Source organism: Hyperoodon ampullatus (genome assembly GCF_949752795.1).
Source record: "Hyperoodon ampullatus genome assembly, chromosome: 7".
Classification (NCBI taxonomy): Eukaryota; Metazoa; Chordata; class Mammalia; order Artiodactyla; family Ziphiidae; genus Hyperoodon; species Hyperoodon ampullatus.
Genome location: NC_136920.1, coordinates 10,122,548 through 10,139,461, shown reverse-complemented (window position 1 = coordinate 10,139,461; position 16,914 = coordinate 10,122,548). Strand labels below are relative to the sequence as shown.

Below are 16,914 nucleotides of genomic sequence, written 5' to 3'. Positions count from 1 at the left end.
AAATAAGTCTAAAAATAAATAAATGAAAGGAACTTGTCTTGCAGGGACAACAGCTAGGCTCAATTTATTTGGGGAGGGCAGGGAGGAGTTGAGACATGCTAGGGGCGTGGGGGGAGAGGAACCCAAATTGGGCAGTGCCCTATCCACCCTGGGCCTCAGTTTCCCCGCTGGTCACTGAGGAGTAGCTCTGGCGGTCTCTGAGTTGACATCTAAGGTTGCCATTATGCGTCCCATCCTCACCCACCCACCACCGAGAGCAGTTGGTGGTTTCGCCATCCCCACCATCCCTATCTCCTGTTCACCCTCTTGCCAACCAAGAGCCAGGAAGAGGGAAAGTTTCATCTGGGGCTTGTCACTCCCTTCAAGTGTCTGCACTGGTGGGGCCCTGAGCTGTTGCCTCAGAAGTTCGAGAGGGTCCTGTGGTCGTGCCCTTTCCTAGCGTCAGGAGAGACGGGGACGCACTCAAAGAAAACTGGAGTGGGAGAGGGTTAGGATAAAGGGTGGGGATGGGAGGTGAAGAATGAGGGCTAGGGTCAGAGGTCAGCCACAGGCCTCAGGGTGGCTGCTGCACCCTCCAGGGCCACCACCAGGATGCTGAGCTGCCTCTGCACCTCAGCCCAGGCTGCAGATCCGGGGCCTGTGTCCATGGCCTTGGAGCAGGCATTGGACAGGCCCGGTAACGTGGCTACAGAGCCGGTGCGGGGTGCCCAGAGCACATGGCTGACAGGAGAAATGGGGGAGGATCAGGACCATTCAGGGGCCAGGAGAGAGGGGAGCTTGAGCTTGGAACAGCTCCTGTATACAGCCAGGCACAAAAGCCCCTCTCCACTGGTGGTGGGAAGAGATGTAGGTTCTAGTCCCAGGGTGACCTTCACCGATTTGCCTCCCATCCTTTGAGCCTGACTCCCCAACTGTCTCAAGGGACTGGGTTGTTCTCTAAAGGCCAGCAAAACTGACATTTTCATCCCTCTGGCGGGTGCCCATTGCCCAGCCTCATCTCACTGCACCTCCCAAGAGCTTCAGGATAGGCTCACCTGTAGTAGCGTTCCTCTGGGAAGGCTCGCGAATTCAGGAAAGTCCGTTCCAAGAGCATCAGCTGGTCATTGAGCATCCGCACCTGCAGGGCGCTGGAGGTGACAGGGCCCTCTGGTCACCCTACAGCCAGCAGCCCAGCTGCCAGCCTGCATCCTGCCCTGGATGCCGCCCTCCCAGACACCTGCTTGCAGCCCTTGCTCACTCAGGGGTGCCCTTCTGCAGTGCTGATGTGTGTTGGCCCAACACCGTGGCTGCCTCCTCAAACTTCTCCACTGCGGTCACCAGAGGTCCTGTGGGGAACAGCCAGCATCTTAGCCCTGGGGGTGCAGAGCTCCCCATGCCTCAACGTTGGGGGGGCTCCGTACCCAGGCTGATGTTGTGCTGCTCCAACAGGCCACCAAGGTCCTTCTGGGCAGCCTGCAGGAGGCTGCAGAGGGTATCGCTGTAGTCACTGACGTTAAGAGGCAGGAATAGGCTGTCACTGAGCCGGAGAAGCACACTGCCCACGGTCTGGGCCACGGCCTGATGGCTGCTGAACCCTTGCAGGAAGCGCAACAAGGCCAGGGCTCAGTCTTCAGCCCATCCTCCTCCAGCCTCAGGATGCCCCTTGCCCTCGTTCTCACCAGGGTCCACAAACTTGTCCACATAACCAAAGGTGTCAAAGGCTGTGTGGTAGGTAGGGTAGATCCGGGCTGAGGTCTTGCTCTGGGGGAACAAGACCCAGAGGTGACAAGCTTGGGATGGGAAGTGGAAGGAAGTGTACAATGTAGAGACATTATTTCAATTCAATTGTCACCACACCTGTGAGGAAGGTTCTAGGATTCCTATTTTACAGAGGTGGAAGCAGGCTCAGAGAGGTTAAGTAACCTTCCTGACATCACACAGCTAATAAGTGGCAAAGCTGGGTCAGGTGCCAGTTTCCCGTTTCACATGAAGGAGGAGAACCTGGGGTTTGCAGTCAGACAAGAGGATTCAAATCCCAACTCCACCACTCAAGAGTGGTGTAGCCATGGAGGGGAGAAAGGGCCTTTTGCAGCATCAAACAGGGAGACAGTTTGGGCACTCTGCATCCCTTATCTCATTTTACCCTCAGACCACCCCTGGTTTATACTGTTATTTAATCTATTCTGAGATAAACATTTTAAGATCTCTGAAATCAGGATGCTTCTTACAGTCAGTGTCATCCTGCAACTAGTTGACAGTGCTTTTTTCCCTCCTGAATAGTGCATATCATAACAGTGCATCTTATATTCAGTTGTATCTCTTTTTTTTTTTTTTTTTTTGCGGTACGCCGGCCTCTCACTGTCGTGGCCTCTCCCGCTGCGGAGCACAGGCTCCGGATGCGCAGGCTCAGTGGCCATGGCTCACGGGCCCAGCCGCTCCGTGGCATGTGGGATCTTCCCGGACCGGGGCACGAACCCGTGTCCCCTGCATCGGCAGGTGGACTCCCAACCACTGCGCCACCAGGGAAGCCCAGTTGTATCTTAAATTTGATAAAATAACATAGATGAGGGTGAACATGCTCAAGAGAGGTAAAGAAACTTGGCTGAGGTAGCACAGCTACTGAGTGATGGAGCCGGATTCAGTTTGCACTGGAGTGGCCCGAAGGAGAGGAGAGGGCTGGTGGAGCAAGGAGCCGGGCTGGGGGACGGAGGGGTGTCCGCTTACCCGATCATAGGTGTAGGCGATGTCCATGGAGGAGATGCCCAGGAAGTGAATGAAGGGTGCGTAGTCGCTGCCCGCACCCAGAGTGCCCAGGCTGCGGGAAGGAAGATGGTTAGGCTGCAGGGCGCTGGGCCAGCTCACCAGCCCGGAGTCCCCATCCCGGCCCTGGGCTCACCTGGGGACCAGGCCATACACCGGGCTGCTACGGTTGGAATATCTGATCCAGTTGTCATAGATGCTGAGACTGCTGGGGCCTGGTGCGGGGATCTGAGCGGAGGGGGATCTAGTCTCGGGGCTGGCCCCTTCCCAGGCCCAACGACCAGGCTGGTCCTCTGCTCTGCCCACCCGAGTTTCCAGCCCACGCACAGCCCTGCGGGTCCTACAAGGCCCACCCCGCAGCTTCAGTCCCACCCCCAGCCCTTCTAATAAGTACCAGCTCCAGCTCCGCCTACCCGTGTAGCCCCGCCCCGCCCGTCCTCTTCCCAGCCCAGCTCCCAGCCCCTCCCATTTCCACCTGTTTGGTTGCAGAGAAGATGACGCTTTGGACCGGGGGCGTCCCCTGCGCCCTCAGGGTGGCATTGGCTGTGAGCGGATCCGAGAAAGACTCTATTCGGGCCCCGCCCTTTCGTTTCCCTCCTCCCCGAGTAAGCCCAGCCGCCCCTCATACCAAACACCGAGATGTCCACGTTGATGTAGGCGACGGCGCGCTCCTGCAGCTTGCTGAAGAACTCCTGCAGGAGGGTGGGAGCCCGTCAGCCCCGCGCTGCCCTGCCCCGGAAGCCCCCTCGAGCGGCGAGCTGCGGGGCTCGCTCACCTCCGTGAATTCTGTGGAGCCGATGAGCCCAAACTCCTCTGCCCCCCAGCTCGCAAACACGATTGATCTTCGGGGACGCCAGGTGCCTGGGGAGGGGGATAAAGGGCTGGAGGGCAAGATCCCTCGGATCCTGGGGTGGCTTAAGGGGAAGGTTGGGGATGTGGAGAGGAGGGAGGGCTGGAACGGGCGGGGCACAGGCGACTGGAGGTAGGTCCTGGCACCTCCCTGGCCAAGCCTTCCCTGAGGCTCCATCCTCCTTTTTTTTCTTTCTTTCTTTCTTTTTTTTTTTTTTTTTTTTTGTGGCACGTGGGCCTCTGTGGCCTCTCGCATTGCGGAGCACAGGCTCCGGACGCGCTGGCTCAGCGGCCATGGCTCACGGGCCCAACCGCTCCGCGGCACATGGGATCCTCCCGGACCGGGGCACGAACCCGCGTCCCCTGAATCGGCAGGCGGACTCTCAACCACTGCGCCACCAGGGAAGCCCTCCATCCTCCTTTTACCAGCGCCCCTCCGCTTCTGTGACACCCCCCAACATTGTCGCCAACACCGATCTCCCTCCGGCAGATGGTCCCTTCTGCCAGAATGCCCTATCCCCCTCTTCTCTCTGGCTATGCTGATTAGAGGTCCCCCAACTCTCTCCTCCATGCATCCTGTGCAAAACTCTCCCCTAATCGTCTTCACTTGGCGATGATACATTCACATTCTCCTTAGAGCGTTATCCACATTGAGCTAATCCTTACAACACGTCGTGAGGGACAGACTGTGACTGTCTCCACTGAGGAAGCTGAGCCATGGAGAAGTTTAATGACTTGCCAGGATTACACAGCTGGCAGGCAGCAGAGCCAGGGTTCAAATCCAAGGCCTGGCTCCAGAGTCCAGGGGCTTAACCAATGCCCCACATTGCTTCTCATAGCCTCCTGAAGCCTGGCTTCCATCTCCAGTGTCTGTGCCCTTGCTGTTCTTGCCACAGGCCTCAGCCACCTCCCGGAAGCCTCCGAGGTCCTTGCTTGCCCCCTCACCGCCTTCAGACTCCCCCTCCCCCTCCACAGCACTATGGGCTCCTGGTTATGCTCCCATCTCTGGATGCAACTCAGTCCCCTTTGATCATTCCTCATCTTTTTGTTTTAAACCCAAAATTTTAAGTATAGAGACTTCCCTGCTGGTGCAGTGGTTAAGAATCCGCCTGCCAGTGCAGGGGACACGGGTTGGAGCCCAGGTCTGGGAGGATCCCACATGCTGCAGAGCAACTAAGCCCGTGCGCCACAACTACGGAGCCTGCGCTCTAGTGCCCGTGAGCCACAAGTACTGAAGCCCACGTGCCTGGAGTCCGTGCTCCGCAACAAGAGAAGCCACCGCAATGAGAAGCCCGCGCACCGCAACGAAGAGTAGCCCCCACTCGCCACAACTAGAGAAAGCCCGCGCGCAGCAATGAAGACCCAATGCAGCCAAAGAAGTAAAATAAAATAAATAAGTACTTTGCCCATTTAAAAACAAATAAAAGTTTTCAGAACAATTGGCAAAATTGTTAATTTCCTGATTCTGAGCATTGCACTGTGGTTATGAAAGAAAATGCCCTTATTTTTAGGAAATATACAGCTCTGCCACCTGGTCCAGCTGCTCCTTCCCACATGCTGTGCCCTCCACCTGGATCTCCACCCCTACCGCTCCCAGAACTGCCGCCTTCCTGAGCTCTGGCTTGCATCTGGAAAGCCTGGTAGATATTTTTCCTTATAGCACGTTTCACAGTTGTCATTACAGCATGAACTCTGGTGTTCACTGGGGGATGTCCAGTGCCTAGAACTGGTCTGGCACATAGTAGTCATGGGGGACATATTTGTTGAGTTGATGATTGTCCATCACCCCTGCCTCAACTGGGCTGAGACTCCCTGAGGGCAGAGCCTGGGCACTGCCTCGCTCGAGGCCACATCTGGCCTCGCTTCATTGGAGAGGCCCAGGAAACCCTCAGAAGGTATTGCACAAGTTCCCTGTACCACACTGGGCTACTCGAGCGAGACCAGGGCTGGTGTCCATGCATGTCTGCCCCCAGGGCCCTCAAGCTTCGCCCAAGTGGGCACTGGAGAATGAGAGAGAGGAGGGGGACAGGACGCCCAAAAGCTCAGGGAGAACTGGGCTGGAGGCGACCTCCTGGGGAGAGAGTCCCTAGACCAGGGGAGCAGGATCTGCTCACCCTTCTTCAGCAGAGTCCCCAGAACGCGGGAGAGCTCCAGGAGGACAGCAGTGCCACTGCTGGGGTCCACGGCCCCGTGAACCCAGCTGTCCCGGTGGTTTCCATACAGCACATAGCGGTCTGGCGGGAGGAGCAGAGTCAGACACCCAAGAGGAGGAGCGAGGGTGGGCGGGGCAGCCAGGCTGGGCAGAGGGGGCGTGGTCAGGGGCGCTCAGAGCAGGGCCGGGTCCTGGGGGCGCAGGGAGCAGTGAGGCAGCGCTCACCAGGCTCCACGGCCCCACGGATGATCCCCAGGACGTTGGAGGAGTTCCGCAGCTCCAGGCGGTTGTAGACACTCATGTTCACCTGGCTGGGGGAGCATAGGGGTGTTAGGAGTCTTCCCCTCCACCAAAGTAGGAGAAACTGAGGCCCAGAGCAGGAAAGGCACCCGGCAAAGTCACTTGCCCGGAAATACCGGGAGAGACAGCGAGGCTAGAGCCCAGCTCTTCTGATTCCAATTCTCCTTTGTACTCATTCACTTACTGGATACCTAGTGTATGCCAGCAGTGTGCCAGGCTCTGGGCGATGACTGAGACAGACATGGACCCCACCCTCGTGGGGCCTCCCTCTCCTGAGGGAGGCAGACCCCAAGGAAGTGAACAACTGTAGGCAGTGAAGGGGCCTGGGAGGACACTGACAAGGTACCTGGTGGCAGGTGGGGAGGTTAGTGCAGGCCAGGAACGACAGAGCGTGGGGAAGGATGTTCCCATCAGCAGGAACAGCAAGTGCAGAGGCCCTGATGTGGGAAGGAGCTGGGTGTGTTCAAGAGAGGGGGCGGCTGGAGAATGGAGGTCCAAGATGAGGTGGGGGGGACCCCACAGGGCCCTGTGAGGCACGCAGCTGTTTCACAGGCTTCCCCAAAGACAAGACAGATATTCTGGAATCAGGGAGGGGTTGGGAGACAGGAGAAAGGGAAAGGCCAGGACTTGAAGTGAGCACTGAGGAAACCAGGGTCAAGGAAGCATAACAAGGGAAGAGAAGGGGAGCGCTGGGGGAGGAGGGGGCCCCATCTCACCTGCCTGCTGGGAAGATACCATCAGAACGGAAGCCGGGCCCCAGCTTGTAGTCACAGCCCAGGGCTCCCTGCCAGGCAGCCGGGGCTGAGGTTCCCTGCAGGTTGCTGGGGAGGAGGGGGAGGCCCATCAGAGCAAATATGGGTGCGGGGGTTGAAGTTTGGGGGCCACTGGAGAGTGGGAAGGAGACCCCAGGGCAAAAGCTCACCAGAGAAGGACTTCTGCATCCTTGAAGCCAATGGGCTGAGTAGGAATTGGGGGAAATCCAAAGGCATTGTCAGAGTCCAGGCGGAAGGAGGAGGGGTTGGCTGGAAGGTAAGGAGTCAGGGGGTCCCCAAAATACTCAAAGTAGGAGCCTCATTCCACCCCCGAGGGAGGAAGGCCCCAGGAGTGCGGGAAGGTCTCGTTCGGCAAGCTTTTCCCGTCGTTGATATCTCCAGGGTCCGTGTACACCAGCACCCCAGCCACCCCATACTTGGCAGCATTCACAGCCTGCAGAAGGCAGAGGAGGCTGTGTTTAGGGGAGGAGCAATAGGGGGGCACATCTTGTTCCTCTTCCTCCCTCCCTCACTGTGGAAGCCAGGACAGATCTGTCTTCCCACTGGCAAGATGATACTTACACAAGTCATTTGTTGCAGTGCTGCTTGAGACAGCAAAAGACTGTTGAGCCTAGGCAATGGCTCATCAATGGGGTCATTAAATAAACGGAGGTGCCCTACAGTGGAGTACAATGCAGCTGTATAAAAGAAGGAGGATGTGCTCCTAAACCCATGTTCATATAAGCACTGTTCATAGTAGCCAAAAGGTGGAAACAACCCAACTGTCCATCACTGATGGATGGATAAGGAAAACCTAGTATATAACGTGCAAAGGAATATTACTCAGTCTTAAAAAGGAGTGAAGTTCTGATACATCAATGAACTTTGAAAACATTACGCTAAGTGAAATAATCCAGACACAAAAGGACAAATATCACATGATTCCTCTTATGTGAGGTACCTAGATGAGGCAAATTCATAGAGACAGAAAGTCAAATAGAGGTTACCAGGGGCTGCAGAGGGAGGATGAGGGAGTTAGTGTTTGATGGGTACAGAGTTTCATCTGGAACCATGAAAGCATTCTGGAAATGGATAGTAATGACGGTTGCACAATATTGTGAAGATCCTTAATGCCATTGCATTGTACATTTTAAAAATGGTTAACCTGGTAAACTGGTAAAATATATGCTACATACATTTTAGGACAGTAAAAACAAAACAGTGCATTAAAAAAAAAAAAAGATCAAGGACAGAGTTTATGTACCAATTGAGAATGATCTCCAGGATGTATTAAGGTGAAAAAAGCATAGCTCAGAACAGTATTTGTATGCTACTTTTATATAAAAGGAGAAGGAAGTAAGAATATATCTTCATATGTTCTTCTTCCCAAAGAAACTCTGGATACATATCCCATAAATAAACAAACAAGCTACCTTTTTGGAGGATGGCCTTATGAGAAAACTTTTTCACTCTATACTTTTTTTTTTTAAACTGGAAGTTTCATAATCTGTATAATTCCACCACGCCTGTTCGCCGTTCTTTTCTTCTCTTTTCTTTCCATTTTTTTACCCCCAGCTCTTATCATGGGCACTTCTTTTATTTATTTATTTATTTATTTATTTATTTATTTTACTTCTTTTTAAATTGTGATAAAGTACACATAACATGAAATTTACTATCTTAACCATTTTAAAGCGTACAGTTCAGAGGCATTAAGTATATTCCTATTATTGTGCTACCATCACCTCCATTCACCTCCAGAAGTCTCTTCATTTTGCGGATTTGAAACTCTGGACCCACTAAAGACTAACTCCCTAGTCCCTGCTCCCACTCTATACCTTTTTATATTTAAAATAAATTAGTAAGTAAACATTTAAGAAAACACAGACATATAACCCTCAGTCAAAATTTTGTGTTGAGGGCTTCCCTGGTGGCGCAGTGGTTGAGAGTCCGCCTGCCGATGCAGAGGACACGGGTTCATGCCCCGGGCCGGGAAGATCCCACATGCCGTGGAGCGGCTGGGCCCGTGACCCATGGCTGCTGAGCCTGCGCGTCCGGAGCCTGTGCTCTGCAACGGGAGAGGCCACAGCAGTGAGAGGCCCGTGTACCGGTAAAAAAAAAAAAAAAAAAAATTTGTGTTGAAAAGAAGCAAGTTGTGGAGGAGGGGACAACACGAGGGATTTAAGTCGAATGTTCAGAAGAACTACGTCACAGGAGGACTTAGGCTTCCAGAATATACTAAAGCTGAAAAATGTGCCCAATTCCTTTATTTCCCAAGGCTCCAGGAGGTTAGGGGAGATATCCAAGGTCACACAGCACCTAAGTGTTCTTTGGGCCAATCAATGGGCTAGAGCCTGGCTGGGCAGAGTGCCAAAGCAGGCCATTGGTGGGTGGAAGGAGTCCTTCACCCTCTCCTGCCCCGAGCCCAGGGCTTGGCCTACCCCTCAGCCCTGCTGCATCCCCTTCCCCGCACATCCTCCCGTCCACTGCCAGCCCCCCTCCCCACCCAGCCCCTTGCACTGGGGCCTGCTGCTTACCTGAGCCCCGCGCCCTACACCCCCATAGCGGGTCAGGACGATGCTATCTTGGAGTTTGATGCCCTGATGGTATAGCTCCATGAAGTCTTCTTCCGAGCCCCGGTTGGCATAGACGAGGAGGCCCTGTTCCCCAGAGAAGGTGACCCTTAGAGCCAGGCCCAGGAAAGAAGGGGAAAGGCTGAGTGGCAGGATGAAGGATTTAGATTCTGTCCCCCAACCTTGCCTAGAGCTTATAAGCTCCCCAAGACAAAGTCACACCTGGTTTGCTCTGTGTCCAGGTAACCTGTATCAGGCCTGGCTTTGAGCCGGGCCCATTAGTGTTTGTTGAATGACTAAGTGATGGGCAAAAGGAGTCGTAGTGAGCAAGTAAATTCTGGGTGGGGCTGAGCCCCAGTTGAGGCACTTTTCTTCAACTGCCTGTGGGTCAGGATGGGAGCAGCTGGGGTAGAAGCCAGCGGGAGCTGGGCCATGGCAGTGGGGAGGGGGTGTCCCAGGCCCACCTGTGGGGTTCCGGGGGGAGCATAGGCAGCATATGGTGGCACCACATTGGGGTCCCCCTGCTCCCCAGTCAGGTTCTCTTCACTTCGTTGGGAGGAGAAGAGGGTGTCCCCAGCAGGACCCACTGTGGAGAGAGGGCAGTGTCCGGGCTGGGCCCGGCAGCTCCGCCAGCCCACAGGCCTCCCCAGGCCAGAGCAGGACCTCACCAACATCCACACGGTTGGGCTGCTCCTGGCTGGGGAAGGACAGCAGCACTTCGTACTCAGAGGTCCCGGCTGAGTCCAGGCCCGACTCGGGGTCCTGCCAGCGCCGCAGTAGCAGCTGCACCAGCAGCTGCACCAGCGCCTCATCCCAGGGGCTGGTGGCCAGGTGCGGCTCCTTGCAGAGTTCTCTGCAGGGTGGGCCCAGGGTCAGGGAGGAGCCTCTGGCAAACAGGAGGGGCACATGGGCAGGCTTCTCACCTAAGGTTCTCCCGGATCCTGTTGGCATTGAGCTGTCCCATGACAGCCTCAAGGATCTCCAGGTCCAGGTCCAGTTCCTGGGAGGCTGAGGTACTGGGGGCTGGCAGGTCAGTCCCCTTGGGGATGACAAAGTGGCCCAGGATGATCCCCAGCCCCAAGAGGACAGCGGCCCCCAGCACACCTCCAAGCACCTTCATGCACTGCATCCTGTGGAGTCTTGGCCAGCTGGTGTGGCTCCTTATAGATGGGGTGTCGGGTCCAGTTAACCATTACCTAATAGGTGGCCCTGCCCTTTGGCCACTAGCTGGCAGGGAAAGTAAGGGTGTGTCCTGCAGGAAGGGCCAGGAGCTCTTCACATCCAGCTCGATTTCTGCAACATTCACTTGGAAGAGACCTCCAAGGGGCATCAAATCCACACGTGGATGCTGAGGCTTGGAGAGGGACAAAGTTTCACCCACGTTCTTCCAATAGGAGAGGCCAGGGTAGGACTAGAGCTCAGCCCCTGTCTCCAGAGCGGGCTGGGCCTGCTGCCCACCATCCCTGCCTCTGTTTCCTTGGTGTCATTCCATCTCCAGCACATCCAGCCCTGGCTACTTGACTGGGTTTTAAGTTCAAATCCCATCCTTTGCTAGACTTAAGTTGTGTGACCTTAGGCAATTCACTTAGCTTCTCTGAGCCTGTTTTCTTAGCTGTAAAATGGGATAATAGAACCTATTTCACAAAACTGTGGTGCTGTTTTCATTAAACAAGGCCACATCTGTAAAAATGTCTAGCGTGGTGTTGGGCCCGTAGTAGGAACTCAGTACATTTTAGCCACTCCTGCCTCATCTGACCCCTTAAAATGCTAAGCCTAGAGCTAAGGGAAGAAGAGGGACTCAGAAGAATTCTCTGTCACTATCCTGCAGGGGTCCCAGTTTATGGGAGAAAGTGGGACTCTTAGAAAAGGAGACTGGGGACTTCCCTGGTGGCGCAGTAGTTAAGAGTCTGCCTGCCAACGCAGGGGACACGGGTTCGAGCCCTGGTACAGGAAGGTGCCACATGCTGCAGAGCAACTAAGCTTGCGAACCCCCACTACTGAAGCCCGTGTGCCTAGAGCCCGTGCTCTGCAACAAGAGAAGCCACCGCAATGAGAAGCCCGCGCACCGCAACGAAGAGTAGCCACCACTCGCTGCAACTAGAGAAAGCCTGCGTGCAGCCACAAAGACACAACGCAGCCAAAAAGTAAATTAAATTAAAGAAAAAAAGAAAGGAAGACTGTTCTAGAGGACAGAGCCGGAGAAGCACACTTTCCTGACAAGCTGACCTCCATCCCCTGACCCTACCAGGAATCCATCCATCTATTCATTCATCCATCCATTCATTCATCCATCCATTCATTTATTCACTCCTTCACTCATACCTGCAAGCATCTTTCATTTATTCAGCCCTATGCCACGTCCATGCCAGGCCCTGGGGAAGCCAAGGTGCCCAGGAACTCAAGTCTAGCAGGGCAGTCAGATAGGCTTTGGGTTCAGCCATGTGGTAAGCGCCCCTATAGAGGGAGGACCAACATGCCCCCAGTGGAGAGAATGACAAATTCTGTCTAGAAGGGAACACTTGAGGGGAATCTTCCAAGGATGAGAAGGCATTCAGCATGCAGAGAAGGCAAGGGGCAGGCCATCCTTACAGATGGCCTGGCATGTATAAGGGCTGAGAGGGAGAGGGAGCCACCAAGTACTCAGTATAAGCCTCTTTCAGACTTCATCGACAGCCAGGCAGGGCTGGGAAGGTCCCTGGGACTCAAGTGTGACTCCTTCCACCTGCCATGGCCTATCCTGCCTTGGGATTCTGCCCAGCCAGGCTGCAACCCATTGGTTTTTTTGTTTGTTTGTTGTTTAAATATTTATTTATTTGGCTACACTGGGTCCTAGTTGCGGTGCATGGGCTTATCCAGTTGCGGCACGCAGGTTCTCTAGTTGTGGCGCATGGGCTCCAGAGTTCGCGGGCTCAGTAGTTGCGGCGTGTGGGCTTAGTTCCCCCTCAGAATGTGGGCTCTTAGTTCCCCAACCAGGGATAGAACCCACATCCCCTGCACTGGAAAGCGGATTCTTAACCACTGGACCACCAGGGATGTCCCCAGGCTGCAACCCATTGATTGGCCCAAAGATGCCTGGAAATCTGGGGGAGCTGGGTATGGTAGACTTTGTGTGTGCACGTGTGTGTGTGTGTGTGTGTGTGTGTGTGATTTCACAGCACTCTCTCAGAGCAGCCCCCTTCCTACTGCTTACAGCCCCATTCACCTGCACCACCCTACCCACTTTCCCTTGTGCTGGTTGGGAGGGTTAGCGTGTTAGCGTGGCGGGACATGGGGTAGGGTATAGTGTGATCAGGGACTTCAGGAAGGTGCACCAGAAAGCCACAGTCCTTGGAGAGCTGATTATCAGCACCCAGGATATAATCTTATCAGAAGGCCATCAGTGTGGGGAGCACACACATTCCTTGTGAGGGCACAGGAGGACAGCCACCACCAGGCAGCCAGCCAGACACCAAGGTCAGCTGATAAGCTGAGGAACAGACATGGTGATGACACCATGAGGCAGCAGCTACATGGTCCTGCCCCACCCTCTCCTGGAAGGAGCATGTGAAGCCACAGACATGACATCTGGACAAGAGCGTGTGACATCTGAGTGGGTGACACCGGAGAACTCCGGCTCAGGCTGTTGGAATCAGCTGATGTCTATGCTGCTGTAGGCACCAGACAATGACTCGATCAATCTTTTTTCCCCTTCTTGGCTGGGAAGATCGTATGGCCCCTCCCTGAACATTTTGGACTGTGAGTGTTGATGGAAATCCCTTCAAGGAGCTAATGCATTTGATTTCCGTTTTATCTTCCCACCTCGCTCCCTCCATCACTCGGACTTGGAGAGTTCTTCTATCCCTCCAGGACAGCCAGTCCATCGGTGCTAGCTCCTTTCCACTCTGCCTCACCTCCCACGTGTGCTATCCTCCCTCCTGGCCCAGCCTCAGTCCCTTGCAAACCCTCTCCACCCCCTTGATCCTCTCTGTTTTGGTCGCATTCACTGGAAAACCCCTGACCTGGTTACATCCGCCCCTCCACCTACTCTGAACCTGCACCCTTGGCCCTGAATATGCCTGTGGAGTCAGATGACCTCACTCATCTCACTTTAAGTTTACTATCTTAGACCTCGAACAGGCCCTCAGTACTGCCCGGCAGTCCTACCATCCTTCCCCGGTCCACGCTCCCACCCTCACTCCTAGATGGCGGTTGCACATCCCCTCCTCTCTTCTCAAGCCTCCAACACATTCTCCTCCACCCTCACACTCAGCTGATGACCGTGCTTCCTACTTCACTGAGAGAATCAGAGGGAACGTCACCGTGATGTGTGATCCACACCCCTGTCCAAGGCAGCCTCTCCCCTGTGCAGAGCCCACCCCCTCGCTGCTCAAGGATGTGGCCCTCCAAGTCTCCCTGCCTTTAGTGGATCACTTCCATCCACCTAAAGCCCCTGTTTATGGTGTTTAACACCATCTTTTAAAAAAATCTCTCAATTCCACTTGCTCCTCTAGTAACCGTCCCATTTTTCTGTCCCCTTTTATGATAAAACTCCTCAGAAGAGTGGACCATGCTGGTCTCCAGATCCTCTCCTCCTGTTCTTTTTTTTTTTTTTAATTTATTTTTTTTTGGCTGCGTTGGGTCTTCATTGCTGCGCGCGGGCTTTCTCTAGTTGCGGCGAGCGGGGGCTACTCTTTGTTGTGGTGCGCAGGCTTCTCACTGCAGTGGCTTCTCCTGTTGTGGAGCACGGGCTCTAGGCGCACGGGCTTCAGTAGTTGTGGCTCGCGGGCTCTAGAGCGCAGGCTCAGTAGTTGTGGCACACGGGCTTAGTTGCTCCGCGGCTTGTGGGAGCTTCCCGGACCAGGGCTCAAACCCGTATCCCCTGCATTGGCAGGCGGATTCTTAACCACTGTGCCACCAGGTAAGCCCTCCCGTTCTTTCTAGAGGCCACTCCATTCAGGCTTTACTCCACTAAAATTACTCTTGAAAACGTCCACTTTGGGCCATGTTGCTGGATCCAGTGGTCAGTCCTGTCCTCTCTTCTTACTTGACCCGGCAGCAGCGCTGGTCACACCTGATCAAGCGTCCTTGGATCGCTTCTCTAGCTACACCCATTTCCCAGGAGATCTCCTGACTGTAATTTCCACTGTGGCCCCTCCCTCAGGTCCTCCACATCTCTGCTCAAATGTCACTTCTGCACAGTGCCACTTTCTCTAAATTGTGTTCCTTCTCCTCCCTCAGGCTTCCTCTCCGTCTCCAGCTTCATTTTTCTCCGTTGCATCTATCACTATCTGACATTAATTATTCCTTATCTCCCCTCCTAGAATGTAAGTTCTACTGGGGCCTGGATCTCTGTCTTATTCATCGCTGAATCTCCAGAACCAAGAGCAGTGCCTGGCACGTAGGAGGCACTCAACAAATACTTGTAGAATGCATGAAAAACTGACCCAAACGAGCTCAGTTCCTCCACCCTGGGCATTCGTACAGCTGTCTGATATTTAAGGTGTGTCCAGGGCAACCACAAGGGACACAAAAGGTGGGCACAGAACTCCTGGGAAACAGACCCCATCAGAACAAGCCTTAACAGGATTGCTGAGCCAGCCATGGGTAGGAGCCTGCATAGCACAGGGACTGTGGGATTTAACAGACCTCTAGGGCAGGATCTTTCTGAAGGATGATTCCCCTGGATGGAGGGCGATGCTGCCAGGTGCAGGATAGGGGCCACCTTCTTGGGCAGGAATAGCAGGACCTTTAGGATGGGCAAGAGTGGGGAGCCTGTTGGGAGCCTCTAGAGGTACCCCAACCCACTTCCACTGGGCCTCCGAAGCCAGTCGGAGGTTTGGGTAGATCCACTGGAGGTTGGCTTCAGAAGAGAGATGGGACCATGCGGACACAAGAGGCTGATTTGCCAACCTGGCCCCAGCGCCTTGATGGCATAGAGGCTGGAAGATCTGGGCACAGCTTGTGACAAACACAGTAGCCTGTTTTGACTAGTAGTTCTGGGGGGAATGTGTGTCTGTGTGTGAATTAAAATACCTGGTAATGCCCTGGGGCCCACACAGCTTTGCCTTGGAACTTCCCCTTGAGAAGGGCTTCCTGACTGGGCTGCAGAATTGCAGGGACGTGGCATCAACAGGAGTGGTTGTACGGACTGAGCTCGGGGCAATGCCGGGGCCCTGGGCTGCTGGGCTGTGGCCAGGATGCATTTGGGACATCTGTCAGCACTTCTGTGGTTTAGACATAACTGGGGAGGGGGCTCTGTAACCATCTCCATTTCCTGCAGCCAAGCAGCCTGGATGTCGCCACATGTGCTTGCTTTCCCAGGCTGAGATGCTGGAGGCTTTCAGAAAAAAACTCTTTTTAAAAAAAATAATAAATCGTGGATTATTTATACAGCAATAAAAGAACAAACTACATTTACATACTCTCACCTGTAGCAACATGGATGAATCTCACAAACGTAAAGATGAGCAAATGAAGCCCGACACAAAAGATAATATATTGTAGAATTCCATTTATATGAAGATTCAACTCATATGAATTTATATGAAGTATATTAGTTATAGGCTGTTGGAGGAGGTCATTGAGAGGACGTGACCGCCAGTTGACCCGTGAGCTGGACCCGGGCAACTGGGGGCTCCTCGCCCCTCTCCTGTCTTCGGAATGTCCGCTCTGCCCCACAGTTCCCACACTAGGAGCTGTTTTAAGGATGCAGCCTTGAGAGAGTAAGGTGGTGTTGAGACCATCTGGACTGAATACCTGACCAAACCCAGTTAAAGCCTCTATATAAATTTTCGGGATTCTGGCAGGCGGACGCAGGGATCTACTTGTCTTTTGGAGCCCAAGACAAGCCTTGTATGTAAGTTCCTTTGCTTATCAAAACTGCCGCCTATCTTGCCAAGGGTGGGGGGCAGGTGGAGAAGGGATGGATTGGGAGTATATAGAATGGATAAACAACAACGTCCTGCTCTATAGCACAAGAACTATATTCAATATCCTGTGATAAAACCAGCCTAAGGCAGACACTCCCCACTGTCCAGGTTATAACCTGGTGCCAGCAGAGACTTCACAGGGAAGACAGAGCTGTTCCAATTATGTATGTCTTCTGTAGAGGGGATTACTGAGACAGGGAAGAAAAGTGCAAGAATTGGTCGTTGGTGCTACATGGTGGCAGCTTTAACATTTCTCTGGCTTCTACTTTATTTTTTAGATATTTACGATTCTCACCTGCCCTAATCCAATATTTATAAAAGAGGCAGTCTAGGGGAAAAAATATATATATATATCTCCTGTAATAAACCATATGGAAAATAATATGAAAAAGAATATATATATGTATAACTGAATCACTTTGTTGTATAGAAATTAACACAGCATTGTAAAACAACTATACTTCAATAAAATAAAATTTAAAAAACCTGCCACCTATCAAATGGGACAATGCTGATGACTGTATCTTGGTGATAGAAGCCCTTAAGTGCTTACATTGATTTAATCATTTAGCTGTTGGTCCAGCTATCCCCCTCAATCTCAGTATCAGATGATTCCCTTCAGGAAAATAGCAAGATGGCTG

General features: G+C 53.6%; 1 protein-coding gene across 1 annotated transcript; it reads right to left on the bottom strand.

Moving 5' to 3' along the window:
- Positions 1 to 533: 533 nt before the first annotated feature.
- Positions 534 to 10,494, bottom strand: NAALADL1 (N-acetylated alpha-linked acidic dipeptidase like 1; the record flags this gene model as incomplete). The annotated part of the gene is given in 19 exon segments (XM_079707512.1): positions 534 to 720; positions 1,035 to 1,127; positions 1,238 to 1,325; positions 1,401 to 1,574; positions 1,659 to 1,740; positions 2,704 to 2,794; positions 2,876 to 2,967; positions 3,215 to 3,282; positions 3,368 to 3,431; positions 3,515 to 3,600; positions 5,703 to 5,822; positions 5,966 to 6,051; positions 6,757 to 6,861; positions 6,963 to 7,111; positions 7,115 to 7,246; positions 9,330 to 9,452; positions 9,830 to 9,951; positions 10,034 to 10,218; positions 10,289 to 10,494. Coding segments are annotated over 19 exon segments (2,253 nt in total).
- Positions 10,495 to 16,914: the final 6,420 nt, after the last annotated feature.